Source organism: Macrobrachium rosenbergii, chromosome 5 (assembly GCF_040412425.1).
Source record: "Macrobrachium rosenbergii isolate ZJJX-2024 chromosome 5, ASM4041242v1, whole genome shotgun sequence".
In the NCBI taxonomy this organism is placed as follows: Eukaryota; Metazoa; Arthropoda; class Malacostraca; order Decapoda; family Palaemonidae; genus Macrobrachium; species Macrobrachium rosenbergii.
Window position 1 is genome coordinate 41,340,490 of NC_089745.1, and position 20,000 is coordinate 41,360,489.

Consider the following 20,000-nt stretch of genomic DNA (forward strand, 5'->3'; position numbering starts at 1 on the left):
AATCCTTTCAAACTCAGTCACTATTTCTTTACTTATTTTCTGCTTAGCCTTATGACTTTATTCTTGCAAATCCTTTCAAACTCAGTCACTATTTCTTTACTTATTTTCTGCTTAGCGTTATAACTTTATTCTTGCAAATCCTTGCAAACTCAGTTACTATTTCTTTAATTATTTTCTGCTTAGCCTTGTAACTTTATTCTTGCAAATCCTTTCAAACTCAGTCACTATTTCTTTACTTACTTTCTGCTTAGCCTTATAACTTTATTCTTGCAAGTCCTTTCAAACTCAGTCACTATTTCTTTACTTATTTTCTGCTTAGCCTTATAACTTTATTCTTTCCTTTTCAAACTCAGTCACTATTTCTTTACTTATTTTCTGCTTAGCCTTATAACTTTATTTTGCAAATCCTTTCAAACTCAGTCACTATTTCTTTACTTATTTTCTGCTTAGCCTTAAAACTTTATTTTTGCAAATCCTTTCAGACTCAGTCACTATTTCTTTACTTATTTTCTGCTTAGCCTTAAAACTTTATTCTTCCAAATCCTTTCAAACTGTCACTATTTCTTTACTTATTTTCTGCTTAGCCTTATAACTTTATTCTTGCAAATCCTTTCAAACTCAGTCACTATTTCTTTACTTATTTTCTGCTTAGCCTTAAAACTTTATTCTTGCAAATCCTTTCAAACTCAGTCACTATTTCTTTACTTATTTTCTGCTTAGCCTTATAACTTTATTTTTGCAAATCCTTTCAAACTCAGTCACTATTTCTTTACTTACCCCTAATCAATGCTAGATCACCTGCCAACACCAGTCATTCACACTGTATTCATGGCCATTTTCTGACACAACTCTACACCTACATCTACTGCCTTTTCTCCGACTTGTCGCATCACTTCGTCCATAAAGATATCAAACAGCCATGGATATATAACACAAGACTCACTTTTACCCCAAACCTGTCACTCAACCACTAGCTAAGACACATTCATCTGAAAAAAATTTTGATTACGCACAACAAAGTCTTTGAAGTAGAATTGCTTTCCGCAGTTCTGCTTTGTCTAGAACACATGTATACTCATGCAATTTTTTCCTCTTTACTCTCATACTTCTAACATAACTGTTTCATAATCAATTTCTGATCCACACACGACTTTTCTCAACTTGAATATATCTAAGAAAAACAGAAGTCATGAGATCCGAGCATGCACAAAGGGATGGTATAATATTACATGGTGAAAGAATTAATGATAAAATAAGTCTTCCAGGTACTTTAGAACAATGATATACAGTAGAGGGTCTCTTAATTTGGAATTCAGTGAACGACTAAAAAGGGTAAATCAATTAGTTTGAAACTGCATAAGTATGTACGATAAAGCATAATTCTAGTGCCATCTATACTGTTATACAGACAAGAATCTTGGTGTAAAAATGAAACTGTACCTAAAAGATTTAGTTGTTTTGAGAATAAAACCTGGAAAAGAACAAGATTCAGATGGCTGGACAGAGTGAGAAATGATACCATAAGGAAAATTACGGAGGTTCCAGATGTGGATGAGATGATGATGAAAAGGGAATGGAGATGTCTTGGACATGTCCGTCGCACAACCACTGGGAGAATAGTACTTGGGAGAGTTCTTTATCTGACTATGTACGGTATATATATATATATATATATATATATATATATATATATATATATATATATATATATATATATATATATATATATATATGGGGATCAACTTCAGAAAAACACAACAACAATCATTACCCCATTTCATCCTACCACATCTGAAAACTACAATTCAAATTTCATAACTTTAAGTCTAGGGTGTATAAAGAAGAGGATATGAAACTAACCATACCCGGTGTAATCTCCGGAAATATCCTCCAGACAGTCACTAGATGGCAGCACCTACAAAAAAATGAAATTGTTATTAGAAAGCGTTTTCATTCTTCATTTTGGTTTTATAAAGCACAGTAATGTCTAGCAATACATTTTAGGACTGAATACAGTAGGAGATTAAACGTTTATTCACGAGTAAAAGTGACAAAATACAATAAAGACAGATATCGTTAGTCGACCCATTCAAGACATTGCTGAAAGACATTCTCCGGTTACTTTAGAGAAGCCATCTGGAAAGCGTCTGTGATCCATAGTGTGTGTGTGTGTGTGTGTGTGTGTGTGTGTGTGTGTGTGTGTGTGTGTGTGTGTGTGACGATAAGATCTCAGCTTTTTCTTTTTCTTCCTCTCTCGTTTTTGTCTCTTCTCAAATTGAGATTAAGTGTTTGGGAAGACGAATGAAAGTGATTCGTTCACGCCATGTTTAATCTCTGGCTAGCATTATTATCTGCTCAGTTTTGGAGTCTTCATTTTGCATTTCTTTGTTTAAAACCGTCATCGGAAAATGCTGACGTGTTTTGTATAGTTGAAAGTTTATATATCAAATTTTCCCTGCTTACTGTGCAGAAATTTACAAGTTCTTGTGATTCTCGCTGTAAAAAAAAAAAAAAAAAATACAGCTAAACTACACACTAATTTTCTTCCACACCAGCTCTCAAACAGAATCACAACATGCCACTCCACTAATGCTATCAGCGTTTATGAGCAACATCACATTGTCTGACACGTAAACAAAAGGAACTGCAAACACTTCCTTTTCTCTTTTACTGCCAGCCCCTTCCAATAAAACCAGCAATATAAACGCCGTTAGATGAGTTTGATAGCAGGAAGTTCGTAAACTGTGGCTCAGAGTGAACTAAGCGCATCTACACAAGCGAAGTCTGACTTAGTACTACAGTATTAAGAGCTCGGACGAGTTTCATTCATAGTATGTGTACTGAAAAGGGTTTCAGCTGCTCATCCTTGAGTAGCAGAAACGTGATGAGACAATACGAGCTGGAGAGTAAACTGTTTATGGAACTGATGGCACTGTAGGTCCCCTAAGGATAAACTAAACTTTAGTTTATCCTTAGACTATGGCATACTTTAGTTACTAAAGTTTGCCATAGTCTATTCCAGACTGCGTTGTTGTATCGACGACTGTGAAACTTCAAAGTTCAATTTCTGTTTTAGCCTTCACTTTGTTTCAATCATGAAATTGAGGTTGTCAAGCCAAGCACGGGGGCATTTTCGGCCATTCAGCGCTTAGGACAAGGAACAGGAGTTGGAGTGGCTGGACAGCAAGATAAAAAGATCCACAAAGTAAAGGAAATTTAAGCTGGAAACAGTTTCACTAAGAAGTGACAGTCAGAGGTGCTGGAGAGCAGACTGAAGAAAGAAAGCGAGAATGGAGGCAAGGTAAATGGTTAAGAAGTGAGCGCAGCTGAGTCGAAAGGACTCTGCAAACACCCTTTTATAATGCCCACAGTGCACCACGTGAGATGCAGTGACGGCACTACCTCCCAACTTGGATATTCACTCTCATACTTCCAACTTTCACGTACCAACGCTATGCATTAACTTAACACTCTAATGGAAAAAGCTGGTGACCCTTTACCTGTTCACTGAATTTGATGACACCTAGCGATTCATTAGCGATTTTCTCGCGAGATAAACTTTAGGGGAATACCGGTCAAAGGTCAGAAGTCGAGGTCAGAGGTTAAGCTTGACCTTTGTAGGTTACTGACGAGGTCATCAATTTTCATCATTTTAATTGCTTCATGGCCGCTACATATTTCTGGTATTTCTTTCAAATTTATAATTTGTATTGACAATTGCCTAATAACTAATTTGGCCAAATTTGACCTTCCCACTTTTCTGATAAATAAGCATTATTTACTGTTTGTTGACTAGACTGGTGATGTAATCGATCTTGAACTGTTAAAAAAAACTGTACAAAACTAAAGAGCTATAACAACTGTTTTACAACCAAAGCTGTCAGTTTCGGACGCCTCCTCTCGAAGTTTCGGGACGGCTGGGTGGGGACTTGATGTCGTGGGCGTGTTCTCCACGACCAAAAAACGTGTGAGACTTATCTCTTATCTTGAACATATGCAAATCCAATGGGTGAATGTTAGGGGTGGGGGGGGAAGAAGGAACGACGCTCATAAGCGTTAACTGATACCCGGCGCGACATTTACAAGAAGTCGTTTTGTTTCGTTCAAGTCCGAGGGTATGATCGTGTGCCCGGTCGCTAACCTGATCTCCGTAATTACTCGCGAGGAATTATGGTATTTGTTTTATGCGCTTTGGATTGGAAAGCAACACGCAATGCGGACGTTTTGTTCTCTCTCTCTCGGTCGTTTAATTTAGCATGTTGTCATCTCGATTCCTTCGCCTGCTGTGTCTGTTTTGTCCCTCGTGTTTCCTCTTATCAGCTTATTTATTCTCTCTCTCTCTCCCCCGCCCCTTTAATTTCGTATGTTGTTTCACTTGCTGTGTCTGTTTGTACCTCGTGTTTCCTCTTATCAGCTTATTTACTTCGTCTTGCTACTGGTTACGTCGGGAATAATGTCGACATATACCAAAACCGATTCAGCGAAATTGCATCAACTTCTTTTTGTACGACAAAAGCACAGGAACTCTCCAGCAAGTTTTCGCCTTCGTTTGTTCTTATATTATATCATTTATATTTTTATCTATCTGTTTAACAATTTATTAATTTTTCTCTTTTTTCTTTTCTAAAAACTGATCTTTTCATTCTGCATTTCCTATTACCTTCTGTAACTTCTTCCAAATGAACTCCTTGTTCCATATGAATGGGCGTTTGTCTCCTGAATAATAATAATAATAATAATAATAATAATAATAATAATAATAATAATAATAATAATAATAATAATAATAATAATAATTAGCCAATATGGTAAGGAAATTCATTTCTAAAACTCTGGACATCTTTATTTGGTGCATGCAGACCACTGCATATTTGTATGTTACAATTCATAAACGAAGTTGATCTAAATTCACGAATATTACAAAGGGGGACTTAACCTTTGTTTGCACATCTCCTTCATCAAAAAACTGTCGTGAGGTCATTTACACAACAAACTATAATATCTATAGTATCTATTCTAATTATCATTATTATTATTACGAAGATGAACCCTATTCATATGGAACAAGCCCACAGGGGCCATTGACTTTATATTCAAGCTTCCAAAGAATATGGTGCTGGTTAGGAAGTAGCAGAAGGGAAATACAGAAAGAAGAGATCCCACTTATTAAAAGAAAAATAAATTATATAAATTAATAAAGATAAAAATGTATTTAAATGTCAGGAGAATAGCATTTGGGTGGCAATGAAGTGGGTGAAATTATACGATACCAGTTTGACACAAAATGCTGCGTAAGAGATCTCGGATTTATAGGCTTCTGGTTCTAAAAAAAACATTGTAGTGAGCATATTTTCGTCATTAAGGGATTAGCGATATTTTTGGGGAGTCGCGATCTAATAAAACTGTCACATCAGAAAGTAATTTGCAACTGACACTGCCCTCCAGTTGGTAACAGAAACAAAACGTGTCGTCAGCTACAATACTCCAAGCTGAGCAAGAACTAATTATGTTTTTCTCTCTCTGCCAACGAAGGGTGTGGTGGGGAAGGGATAATGCCTACAGTTGGCCTTGCAAAAAAATACGATGCAGCCCCAGCTGCATCGCCTTGTGTCTCTTGCTTTTTATTCCTGTCTTGCTTTTTATTCCTTTCATTTTGTCCATTCCCGACTTTTCCCTGCCTCAGTTTGTGCCCGAAAACGCGTTATGTATATAGTTCCGTAGGTTTTATTGTTAGTCGGCTGTCGTGGGTCTTAGCTGAGAGAGAGAGAGAGAGAGAGAGAGAGAGAGAGAGAGAGAGAGAGAGAGAGAGAGAGAGAGAGAGAGCTGAAGTGAAAATGTGCACCACTATACAATTTATAAAGCATAAGGTTCTCTACTTTGTAATTATCAAACCAACTGGGAGAATTCATTCACCAGATATTTCTCTATTGTAACCAGAAACCATCAATGAAATTATGACTGGAAGCACATCAACCACCTTCAGAACTCAAATCTGTTTGAGGCAAAGTCCTTGTAAACGAAAAAAATTAACAATTCTCGGTTATTTTGAATGAACAATTCTCGGTTATTTTTCTGAGATCTTGACGCAAAATAACCTAAGACAATGAACCCATTATAAAAAGATAGAAGGGTCAGTCCCAATCTTCCATCTTTGTTATTTCACTTTCCTTAAATCTTATTCTTCCAGCGAATAAGAGCCTTCCCTCTCTTTCAACTCGGTATAAAAGGAATTGAATGACTGACATTACAGTATATGCCTTCAAGTTAAGTATATCTTAGTTTAACCAGACCACTGTGCTGATTAACAGCTCTCCTAGGGCTGGCCCGAAGGATTAGACTTATTTTACGTGGCTAAAAACCAATTGGTTACCTAGCAACGGGATCTACAGCTTCTTGTGGAATCCGAACCACATTATGACGAGAAATGAATTTCTATCACCAGAAATAAATTCCTCTAATTCTTCATTGTCCAGCCGGAGACTCGAACGCTGGGCCAACAACGTGCTAGCCGAGAGCTCTAGCCACCCCTCCAATGAAGAACTGTAGTATATGCCTTCAACCTTCCCTGATACCCGAATTCTTAACGACAGCCCGAGACTGTTTAGGCTGAGAGCCTGGCTTTATTCTATCCCTTCCTTCATTCATTCCTCAAACCGTTGGACTGTGGAACAGCCTCCCTGATGATGTCATGCAATTGAAAGTTCCGAAGTTCAACCGAAGATGCAATGCACTACTGCCCTATTACAATTCTTGTATTTTAATAATTTACTTACGTTTTTTTGTACTTATTTATTTGTTAATTTATTCTTTCTTTTTTAATATGTGATCTCTCCTCTCTGTATTTCCCATTACCTTCTGTTACTTATTTCTATTAAACACCGTATTCTTTGGAAGCTTGAATTTCAAGTCAATGGCCCCTTTGGTGGGCGTGCTCCATACGAATAAGGCTCTTCTTGCGAATAATAATAATAATAATAATAATAATAATAATAATAATAATAATAATAATAATAATAATAATAATAATAATAATAATAATATTACTAATAATAATAATAATAGTAATAATCTTAACGACAGCCTGCGATTCTTCCGACAAGGAGTCTGGCTTTATTCTGTCCCATGAAAAAACGAGGAATGTAGAACTTTTACAACTGCCTCAGATAAACTCTTATGGAGGAATAAAATAAAAAAAAATATAGAATTTAGGCCAGAGGCCAAGCGCTGGGACCTATGAGGTCATTCAGCGCTGAAAGGGAAATTTGCAGAAAGAAGGTTGGAAAGGTTTAACAGGAGGAAAACCTCGTAGCTGCACTGTGAAACAATTGTTAGAGAGGGTGGAAAGTCAGATGGAAGAAAGAGGTTATGAACAGAGGTACAGCAAAAGGAATAAATGAAAGGGGTTGCAGCTAGGTGCTGAAAGGACGCTGCATAGAACATCAAGTAATGCCTACCGTACACCACACGAGGTGCACTGACGGCACTTTCTCCCTACGGAGAGTGGACTCCTTGCAGAGAAATCACACTTGAATTGCTGCAAATTCGGTAATTGTTCCGCTGTCACGGGCGATTGTGCAGAACCTGCTTTGCGAGAAATTAAACTGAGTGCGCTGTCTTCGTTTTTACTTCACTGTAATCTGCGTTCGCGCGAGTCAAAATTATTTCATCATTTTATCTCTTTGCAGAACGCGCGTCATCTATCATTTTCTGTATTATTAAGAGTGTTAAAACGACAACATCAATAATAATAACAATTATCATCCCTCTCTCGTGATCTTAGAATGGGTGAAGAAAATCAACAATTGTATGTACAGTATGTGTGTATCTTCTCTGTATAAATTCATACAACTAGGATTTTCTTCACCCAACAACAACAATAATAATAAAAAATAATAACAATAGTAGTAGTAGTATTAGTACTAGATAGATTATCATTATGGTTAGTTAATTTCGAATAAGTGGGCGTTCACACAAACTATTATCGTCCAGAATGCGTTGATTTGAGACACTGACGTAACGTGGATTCTAATATCCTAATAATACTTGTATGTCACAAAGAAAATAGCAGACTAATATAAATGCATCAATATTTTAAAACATGCTTGTTGGCGTGCGCCACGCGTGCTGGAACCTGGCGCTGCTGACTCCCCTACCTACCCCGCCCAACCCAGGACGGACAAACAGGTTTGCAGGAGTAGAGTGGATGTCTCCCCTACCCTCTCATTCCCCAACCTACCCCTCCCCCACCCGAGGCGGACAACCTGGTTTGCAGGGGGTGGGTGGCTGTGTCATGTCTCCCTTACTGTCACCCAGGGGAGGACAAACAAGATCCACTAGGATTTTATTATTATACATATATTGTTTTAGCTGTCTGTCTGTGCACAAGATCTAATATAAACATTAATAGATTTGCATCATTTTGTGAAGCTGTATTCTACAGAACAAAAAAGATTTAATTGGAAACATAGACGGATTTTGACGATAATGCATACCTTCCTATATTTAATTATTTAATCATATATTTATTTTTTGCTGTGGCGGAAATATGCCCTCTCTGGGTACTCTGTTATTTTGCTTATTTATAAAGGTATTTTTTCCTACAAGGGCTTAACTTTACTTGTTTATGTATGTTCATGATCAACATGATCATCACAATATGATACGTCACGAGGTACACCAATGTTCACGGATATTACCTCTCTCTCTCTCTCTCTCCTTTATTTGAGGGCATAGTGTAACCACCGTGAAGATGCGCAATTATAAGACCTTTACGCAAGGCCTGTAATCAAGATAAACATAATTACGACATCACAAACGAAAATAAATTATTTTTTACATTTTCGTACCAGATGTCTATTATAATGAATGAACATTTCTCTGTAAATAACATCTACGCACAATGTTGACATTATCATATCATATTCGTGCAAATAACCTACTTTCTAAGTGCGTAATCATAAACTATAAGCTAGACAAATGATGCATTATAATAGATATTCATCTTGTGAATACTCACGCATATTTTCTATAAGTTAAAGCACATATACTCTCAAGCGTCGAAAATATCATCAGCTACGATGCAGAACAAATCGATTAAAGCCTAAACAAATGACGAAACATTTGTAACCCCTTGATCCACTCTTCTGCGCGAGAGAAGGTCGCTTAAGCATCCATCCTCGTCGAAACGTCATAACTAAGGGTCACACGATCCGCCTGTTTACCAAACTCTGTCCCGAGGACCGAGGTAATTGAGTGAATTATTATTATTTTCTTATCTAGGACAATGGACAACTCCTAGTCTTCGGGGTGACATCATGCATAAACACCACCAATGGAAGACGAAGAAGAAGAAGAAGAAGAAGAAGAAGCAGAAGAAGAGGAAAAAAGAAGAAAAAAGGAGACTGCAACAAGGGGAAAAAATGTAATTGATTGTTTTTGTTTTCGCCGAAGTGACAGGACGAAGGTCGACCGGGAGGCAACTTTTTAAAAAGATGACGTAATCGTCTCAGGAGTCTCCGTACGAAGTCGCGCAAATACTCTCTCTCCACCTAGGGCTTTCTCTTGAGAGAGAGAGAGAGAGAGAGAGAGAGAGAGAGAGAGAGAGAGTCCGCTTCATTTAGCAAAAGCAGCAACAGCTTATCGTTCTTGTAGCAACAACAGCCATTAGTTCTTGTAGCGACAATGGCCTAACGTTCTTGTAGTAACATCAGCCTAATGTTCTTGTAGCAACAGCCTAAGCCTAACTTTCTTGTAGCAACATCACCCTAACGTTCCTGTGGCTGGTCTACATCAGCCTAATGTTCTTGTCGCAACACCAGCCTAACGTTCTTTTTACATCAGCCTAATGTTCTTAGAGCAACACCAGCCTGGCGTTCTTGTAACAACTCCAGCCTAATGTTTTTGTAGCAACAACAGTCTAACGTTCTTGTACTAACAAAAACCCCACGTTCTTGTAACAACAGCCTAACTTTATTGTAGCAACAACAGCCTCACGTTCTTGTAGCAATTACAGCTTAATGTTTTTGTAGAAACAAGAGCCTAACGTTCTTGTATCAACATCACCCTAGCGTTCTTGTAGCAACATCACAGCCTAATGTTCTTGTAGCAACTATGACTAAGTTCTTGTACCAACATCAGCCTAATGTTCTCACAGCAGTAACAGCCTCAGGTTCTTGTAGCAACAACAGCCAAACATTCTTGTAGAAACAACAGCCTAACGTTCTCGTCAGTGCAATAACAGCCTAAGGTTCTTGCAGCAACACCAGCCTAACATTCTTGTAGAAACAACAGCCTAACGTTCTTGCCGGTGCTTGCGATAAGGAAGTGAGGGATTTTTCGACAAAGATTTGGTGTCATCAACTAATTCGCATAACAGAATGACGCTTCCCAAAAGTAATCAAAAGGGTACAAGCAAGCAACATTGGCCTACCATAGGCCCGCAGAGGACACACTCTAGAGACCTTGGGCGCGTGCGCAGAGTGGCCGAGGATTACTAGAGTACTCTATTAATCCTGGAATGGCCAAGGTTAAAACACTAAATACGGCGTCAGCCTGAACACTCGGGGCTAATTAAAAGACAACCTAATGACTACATGGTATCCTGCTTGTTGACATTATATGGATTAATGACGCTTTGTGTCTGTCTTAATTGCCCTCCAGTGTTCCAACGATAACTGTGGAATAACCGACCATGATAAATGATGCAGTAAAGGGATAATAATGAGAGGGAGGTCGAAATTACCTTATCATCATCATTACTACCGCTGTTCTCTGTCGCCGGTGATTTATCCTCCCGGTTCTAGAGATGGCTCTCATTAGCTCGAGCTTACAAGGAAGATGAAGGAGAGCCCAAAAGAAATAACCCGAAGGTAAAGGAGAGAAATGTCCTCTGACGGACTGGTGGGACGTCTAGTCCAGCCTGGCCTAAAATAGCATCATGACGCGGACAGAAGTAGACGCTAAAATTGCTCGGGATCATGACACGAATGGGGTTCTCTGAAGTGGCTCTCTGAGGACCTCCACTTAATCGATTAAGAATAAGACACAGGGCCTTTGCCGGAGGAAAAGATCATTGACTTTTAAGTGATGATGTTCTACTTAGTAAGGCTAAGGGAGCGTCCAAGTCATACAAACACATGTCGGCAGTTTATCGCCTACATGTAACATACAGTACAAGTTGGAAACCAAGGTCTAGTTGGAAACAAGTCAACGGATGTGAGCGAACGACGAACATTTGGCAAAAGCTGGATAACCGCATGAAGCACTACCGATTTGTTATTGACTTGTATTCAACCTATTTGTGACGTGTGTGCGATAAGTTGCCGACATGTTTATGACATGTTTTACTGCAGGGTAGACGCACCTTAAAGCCAACACATACACACATACCACCACAGGGAAAATGAAACACTGGGTGTAAAGGTGTGAATCCTGACCAGTTATCTGCGACATTTGTCCGAAAGTCTTGGCTATGAAGACAAAACTAGTCAGGATTTGAATCACCGTTTTCGTTTTAACTAAGGTATGTGGGCATATGTAATTCACATGATTATACATACATTATATATATATATATATATATATATATATATATATATATATATATATATATATATATATATATATATATATTTGTAACACTTCCTCTGTTCTAGCATCCGTCTTGGCAGTGCATTAACCAGTAAAGCTGAATGCAACATAATATTCATTTCAAAGTCCTTAACTAAACCACATGATGCTTTTCAAAGGCCTCTACGAGTAAAACAAAAACATCCTCTGCCTCTTTGGTCCTCAAAAACTCAAAAGGAGTGACTGAATGAACTTTTATTTGTGAATGCAAAAATCAAGCTAACGCCTAATGCCAACAGATATCTTCCATCGCATTATACTGATGTGAACTGAATTCAGTTCTTCGGCTCTAACTTATCAACTCATTATACCACGATTTCCAAAGGATGCTGACAAAAAATCGTTTTTTACATCTGAAATTAGACAATATTAAAAAAATCGTTCTGTAATGGATGAACAAAACTTCTTAAATTCGACATGTTGAAAAAAACTGGTCTGTAATAGATAACTGAAACTTCTTAAGTTTGACAATATTGTAAAAAAAATCGTACTGTAAGATATAAATAAAACTTCTTAAATTCGACAACAATGGAAAAAAATAGCACTGTAATAGGTAAATGAAAGTTCTTAAATTCGACAATATTGAAAAAAAAACCGTAATGTAATTGATAAATGAAACTTCTGAAATTCGACAATATAGTAAAAAAAAACGTACTGTAATAAATAAAGTAAACTTCTTAAATTCGACAATATTAAAAAATCTTAATGTAATAGATATATGAAACTTCTTAAATTCGCTAATATAGAAAGAAATAATGTACTGTAATAGATAAATGAAACTTCTTCAATTCGACAATATTGAAAAAATATTGCACTGCAAAAGATAAATGAATATATGATAAATCTAATCAATAATACACACAATTAATGTAATAAATTTGTAAATAAATAATAAACGAAGATACAAATGTAATAAAATTTGTAAATAGCTCCGAAATCTTTTTACAAATTCCAGTGACACCAACAGATCATTTTATAGTTACATGCAACTTTAGAATTTGATTGGCAGCTTCTGATCCGAGGTCTCAATGCCTTCGCTGTCCACTGCAATGAATTTGGGCATTCACGACTGATTCCTTCACTGGAGATAGATTCACTGACGCAGGAGCTACCATGCACAGTGGCATGTTCAGATCAATTTGGCAAGTTAATCGGATACTTTAATTCTAAAGAAGCCAAATTTAGAGATAACGATAATTGCATTAATAGAAGAGGTTATATGCCTGCTCAGAGATCGGTATGGAAAACACACACATACACCACTGTAAAACCAAGATAGTATATAATTCAAATATATGAAACTGTTCACGTGATTCGTTTTAAAAAATAAAAGTATATGTATGAAAGGGATGGCCATGAGACTTCAAAATCATTACAGTATAGACATATTAAAAAATATCAGACTATTCAGAGATTTAAAAAAACAATAAAAGAATACATATCAGAGGGAATTTCAGGAGACTTGAGGGAAGAATGAGAACTGTCACTACCCAAATTCTTAGTGGGAATATGTGTATAACTGTTTATACACGTATACAGATGGCTGCCAGTTGAATCCTCCAAACTTGCAACCGCCTGGTCTTAGATGTTTATATTTATTGCGATATCAAATCCCCTCTACAATGTTTTGAGGAAATGAGCATCGTTTATCGAACTATGAGTTCTTCTAAATCCTACAAGGATTTAGAATTTACAACAGGACTACAATATACAATTAGGATTTACAAAATACAATTAGGACTTAGAATTTACAATTAGGATTTAGAATTTACAATTAGGACTGAGAATTTACAATTACGACTTAGAATTTACAATTGGGATTGAGAATTTACAATTAGGACTTAGAGTTTACAATTAGGATTTAGAATCTACAATTAGGATTTAGAATTTACAATTAGGAATTAGAATTCTCAGCGTGGACATACAACTAGAAATTTTGCCAGGACATTCTCGTTCAAGCTTCTTAATCCCGACATGCAAATGCTGCTGGCACCCAAGGATGCTCCTAACTCCTACAAAGATATCCTTCTCTGGGATTCTTAGAGCGGGCATATAACAGCACGCATGAACCAAGGATGGAACTGGAATATAAAATTTAGACCAAGGGCCAAGCGCTCGGACCTATGAGGTCATCCACAGCTGAAAGGGAAATTGAGAGTAAAAGAGGTTTCAAAGGCGTAACAGGAGGAAAACCTCGCAGTTGCACTATAAAATAATTGTTAGAAGATGGTGGAAAGGAAGAAGGAAAAAGAATATGAACGGAGGTAAAGTAAAAGGAATAAAAGGGGTTGGAGCTCGGGGCCGAAGGAACGCTTCTAAGAACCTTAAGTAATGCCTACAGTGCACCACGTAAAGTGCACTGGCTGTGCTAACCCCCAACGTGGCTATGAACCAAGGGTGTATTTATGTTCTCCAATGAGATTTATTCCCATGCCGTACCCTGTTCACCAAAATTACTCTGAACAAACATCGTCATCAAGAAGAAGCTTTCGACAACAAACTTTGTAAGCAATTAAGGCGCAGTTAGACAACTGGTTTTGTATCTTGTCGTCAGCTAAAACAGGAAGTATAACACGTGTGCATTCTCTTGTAGACTAATTACCCCAGCGCCTGCGCAGTTCTCTGAAGGCCCTGTTCTCTTTGTTTTCGACTTCAAAGTCATTTTTATGAACTTATGACTATTCTGAGCAGAAAAAGATCTTGTAATGGATCTGAAGCAAAGTGAACCTAAAGGCTTTTGCTTTACAGAAGACTCAGAATAATCTGTATATGCATTTATCCCAAAGATATGCAAAAATATTGATTAAAAGAAGTGAATGCATATGGAACATCCTAATTACAAAACACAAAAAATGATCTCCCCCTGCTTAATAAAAAAAAGTAAACATCTGATATTGGTTAATTTCACGTTAAGGAAAAATGTTGGTGACGTGGCAATAATTTTCACTGCCTTAGTTTCAGCTTAATTCCATGATATATTTCAATGAGTTAGAATAATAATAATAATAAGGACTTCTGAACATGTTTTTTTTTATTTAGTTGACAGAATTTATATCAAACGTGGTTTGTCAGTCCCATAGAGTTTCGTACATAATGTCTAAATCAGTGATTCTTAAACTGGGGGGCGTGCCCCCTAGGGGGGCGCAAGCAGAGTTGCCATATGGTGCCTATTATTTTTTTTAATTTGTGATGTTAATTACAAAATTGCCAAAAACGTTATCACTGCTTCCATATATTTTCTACTTATTATCTCAAAACATGCCAAAAATTCAAAGTATAAGTAGATTTTAATTTCAAATCTTGTTTGTGAATTGTTTTTATTGTTATGATAAGTATAATAGCATATAAATAGACAACATACTGTTTATAGATTATAGTTGGCAAAAATTTCAGGGGTACGGGGGCGTGGGGTCTATACATAATGCAGAGGGGGGGACAAGGCAAAAAAGTTTAAGAACCACTGGTCTAAATGCTCACGAGATTATTAGTGAAAAAAAATTTATTAATGTGCTACAGCTTGTCCTTTCACTTCTTAAAATAATATAAATTGAATAATAAATATAAGCCAATTAATTACTACAGTGAATGCTGTTTAAATAGACTGCATTTCCTTCAGTTAATTTTTTCAAAATTTTCTAATATGGGTTCAATGATCACTGGATAATATAAATTAAATAAATTCTTTGCATTAAATAACACATTAAGTATCAGAATAGTGCGCATATAGTCATGGTGGCTTGGTGGTATTGCCTGCGTCTTCCCACTGAGTTGATCCCAAGTTCAAAAAAACACTCAGGGCCACGATAGATTTTCGTTGGCCCACACTATCTTCCTGTCCCTAAGTCAGGATGAGGGTTTGAGGGGACGCGTAGGTTTCCCTGCTATGTCATCAGCGCCATTCGCCTTGCTCCCCAGCTCTGAGGTGGGTGTGTACATACAAAGTCTAAAGTATACCGTGAATCAGATGGTATGGCTTTCACTATTTGGAGATCCTTCTACTTCCCTTTTCCAGTCTACAAACATCACAACACCATCTTTATCAACTGCAGCAGCATTATCATCACCAACAACATCCTAAACCAGAAAAATCGCAACCCACTTTTCAATTTCAAATTTAAATCGGATAGAAAGGACTTCACTAAGTGGACACCATTCTACTTCCCTTTTCCTACCTTCAAACATCACATTATATCTTCACCAACAGCAGCAACATCATTATCATCACCAACAAAATCACCGGGCAGAAAAACTGCTACCCACTCTTCATATTCAAATTTCAAATTCAAATTCAATCCGACCAACGCAGAACTTTTGTCAGTCTCAAGCCGCACAAGCAGCTGTTCTCGACGGGCCGTAACCATGCAAAGGCACCACTACACAAACACTGCCGGACGTCGTCACAAACATCTGGGGTGACGATGATTTTTAGAATTCGGGATCGTTTTTACAAGTACTAATGGCCCTTCTGGATGGACTTAAAGGATGCCTCTTCTTCTTCTTCTTCTTCTTCTTTGTTTCCTATCTTCTTTTTTTTTTTTGGTCATTAACCAAGAGGTTGTGATGTTGGATGTTGCGGGAAGTGGAGCGTAAAATAAGAACTCCGGAAGTAAACAAAGTGAATTTTCGAAATCTAAAAATAAATTCAGGTTCTTTCTTCTCTTCCACAAGCCGAGATAAATTACTAGATATAAAACTAGATTAGAATAGAATGTAGGATTTAGGCCCAAGGCCAAGCGCTGGGACAAATGAGGTTATTCAGCACTGAAACGGAAACTGACAATGAAAAGGCTTGAAAGATGTAAAAGGAGGAAAACCTCAAAGCAGTTGCACTGTGAAACAATTGTCAGGAGAGGCTGAGTTGGGTTGAATATAAAATTTAGGCCGGAGGCCAAGCACTGGGACCTATAAGGTCATTCAGAGCTGAAACGGAAATGACAGTAAAAGGTTTGAAAGGTGTAAAAGGAGGAAAACCTCGGAGTTGCACTATGAATCAATTGTTAGGAGAGGGTGGAATGTAAGATGGAAGAAAGAGAAAATGAAAGGAAGTACAGTAAAATGAATGAAAGGAGTTGCAGCTAAGGGCCGAAGGCACGCTGAAAAGAACCTTAAGCAATGCCTACAGCGCACTGCATGAGGTGCACTGACGGCACTAACCCCCTACGGGATGTCAGGAGAGGGTTGGGAAAAGTAAGGTGGACTAAAGAGAAAATGAATGGTGATACAGTAAAAGAGATGAAAAGGATTGCAGCCAGAGGCCGAAAGGAGGATGCAGAGAACCTTAAGTAACGCTTACAGTGCACCGCATGAGGTGCACTGACGGCACCACCCTCCTACGGAGGCTAAATATCGAGCTGAACGCAAGAACATTGAATAAAATGATGGCTATTTATAAAAACGAAAGCGCCCCATTCATTTGCTAAAGCTCGTGAACTTTTAAACGTTTTCGAGTGCAAACACGACATCTGTCTTATAGTTAAAAGAAAACAACAAAAGCAAATTTAAAAAAAGACGAAACACGAGGAATCATACTTCCCACGTAGGAGAGGGTATTCTTCAACCATCTCTTTCTCTCTGTCTGCTTTCATAAAAGCTGTTTATTAAACACAATGTGACATATGGTAGTATTCTATATCACCCTAAATGTTCTTTTTTTTTCCGCAAGAAATAAACGCTATCAGATTATATGACAAGAAACCGGCAGTTCCAGAGAGAGAGAGAGAGAGAACACGGTCCCGAGAAAATCCTGCAGGACAGTGACTGAGTGATGTCACCTGTAGGTGTTAAAACCCCATTAGTCAACACAAGCGCTAAACATTAGTCTTCTTTTTTTCTCTAATGATTCAAGTCAGCAATAACCGGCTTTTACAAACGCCTGTAAAAGCAAGCAACATTCTTGGGACTCTTTTGTAAGCCAAATGTTTATTAGAAAGCAATTATTATTATTATTATTATTATTATTATTATTATTATTATTAAAAAATACTCATAGTAGCATGAGTCTTGAAATGGAGAAACAAATCCACAGTTACGTATATGTACATATATTTAAAGATAAAACTGTACAGAGAGCTTTCGGGAATCCGTTCGATTCCCCTTTTCAACCTGTGATTTGTTTCTCCATTATTATTATTATTATTATTATTATTATTATTATTATTATTATTATTATTATTATTATTATTATTATTATTATCCAGAAGATAAACCCAATTCATACGGAACAAGCCCACCAAAGGGAACATTCTTGGGACTCTTTTCTAAGCCAAATGTTTATTAGAAGGCAATTATTATTATTTTTATTATTATCATTATTATTATTATTATTATTATTATTCAGAAGATAAACCCAACTCATACGGAACAAGCCCACCAAAGGGAACATTCTTGGGACTCTTTTCTAAGCCAAATGTTTATTAGAAGGCAATTATTATTATTATTATTATTATTATTATTATTATTATTATTATTATTATTATAATTCAGAAGATAAACCAAACTCATACGGAACAAGCCCACCAAAGGAACATTCTTGGGACTCTTTTCTAAGCCAAATGTTTATTAGAAGGCAATTATTATTATTTTTATTATTATTATTATTATTATTATTATTATTATTATTATTATTATAATTCAGAAGATAAACCCAATTCATACGGAACAAGCCCACCAAAGGGAACATTCTTGGGACTCTTTTCTAAGCCAAATGTTTATTAGAAGGCAATTATTATTATTTTTATTATTATTATTATTATTATTATTATTATTATTATTATTATTATTATTATTATTATTATAATTCAGAAGATAAACCAATTCATACGGAACAAGCCCACCAAAGGGAACATTCTTGGGACTCTTTCTAAGCCAAATGTTTATTAGAAGGCAATTATTATTATTATTATTATTATTATTATTATTATTATTATTATTATTATTATTATTATTATTATTATTATTATTATTATTATTATTATTATTATTATTATTATTATTATGCAGAAGATAAACCCAATTCATACGGAACAAGCCCACCAAAGGGAACATTCTTGGGACTCTTTTCTAAGCCAAATGTTTATTAGAAGGCAATTATTATTATTATTATTATTATTATTATTATTATTATTATTATTATCATTATTATTATTATTATTATTCAGAAGATAAACCCAATTCATACGGAACAAGCCCACCAAAGGGAACATTCTTGGGACTCTTTTTCCAAGCCAAATGTTTATTAGAAGGCAATTATTATTATTTTTATTATTATCATTATTATTATCATTATTATTATTATTATTATAATTCAGAAGATAAACCCAATTCATACGGAACAAGCCCACCAAAGGGAACATTCTTGGGACTCTTTTCTAAGCCAAATGTGTATTAGAAGGCAATTATTATTATTATTATTATTATTATTATTATTATTATTATTATTATTATTATTATTATTATTATTATTCAGAAGATAAACCCAATTCATACGGAACAAGCCCACCAAAGGGAACATTCTTGGGACTCTTTTCTAAGCCAAATGTTTATTAGAAGGCAATTATTATTATTATTTATTATTATTATTATTATTATTATTATTATTATTATTATTCAGAAGATAAACCCAATTCATACGGAACAAGCCCACCAAAGGGAACATTCTTGGGACTCTTTTCTAAGCCAAATGTTTATTAGAAGGCAATTATTATTATTATTATTATTATTATTATTATTATTATTATTATTATTATTATTATTCAGAAGATAAACCCAATTCATACGGAACAAGCCCACCAAAGGGAACATTGACTTGAAATTCAAGTTTCCAGAGAATATGGCGTTCATTTAAAAGAAGTTACAATAGATAATACGAAATATAGAAAAACGAGAAATACATAAGTAAAAGGCAAATTATCTTAGGTAGTAGTGCATTCCACCGCAGCTTGAACTTTCGAGGTTCTAATTGCACATCATCCTCAGGAAGACAGTTCCACCGTCCACTGGTGTGAGGAATAAAAGACCTCTGGAATTAAGAAGTTTGACGGTGAATTTCCCATAGAATTAAAGATTATGTAAACAACAACTTGTTTCATTTGAATGAGTTTAAAAATTGCAAACAGCTGAGTCCTAAATTCTGATATGCCATTTCGTATTATCGTCTGTAATTTCTTTCAGTTGAACACCATATTCTTTGGAAGCCTGAATTTCAAATCAATGGCCTAAGTGGGCTTGTTCCATTTGAACAGGGATTATCTTCTGAATAATAATAATAATAATAATAATAATAATAATAATAATAATAATAATAATAAAATGGCGAAGAAAATACGCAGTTATGTATATGTACATATATTTAAAGATTAACACATGTACATATG

At 36.0% G+C, this 20,000-nt stretch overlaps 1 protein-coding gene across 2 annotated transcripts in view; it reads right to left on the minus strand.

The window, feature by feature from the left end:
- The window catches only part of LOC136838711 (uncharacterized), a 104,092-nt gene that overhangs the window by 24,994 nt on the left and 59,098 nt on the right, over positions 1 to 20,000 (minus strand). For both annotated transcript variants that reach the window (XM_067104131.1, XM_067104130.1), the window contains exon 3: positions 1,861 to 1,915. In XM_067104131.1, coding sequence (XP_066960232.1) covers positions 1,861 to 1,915 — 55 coding nt within the window. The remainder of the gene's footprint in view (positions 1 to 1,860; positions 1,916 to 20,000) is intronic.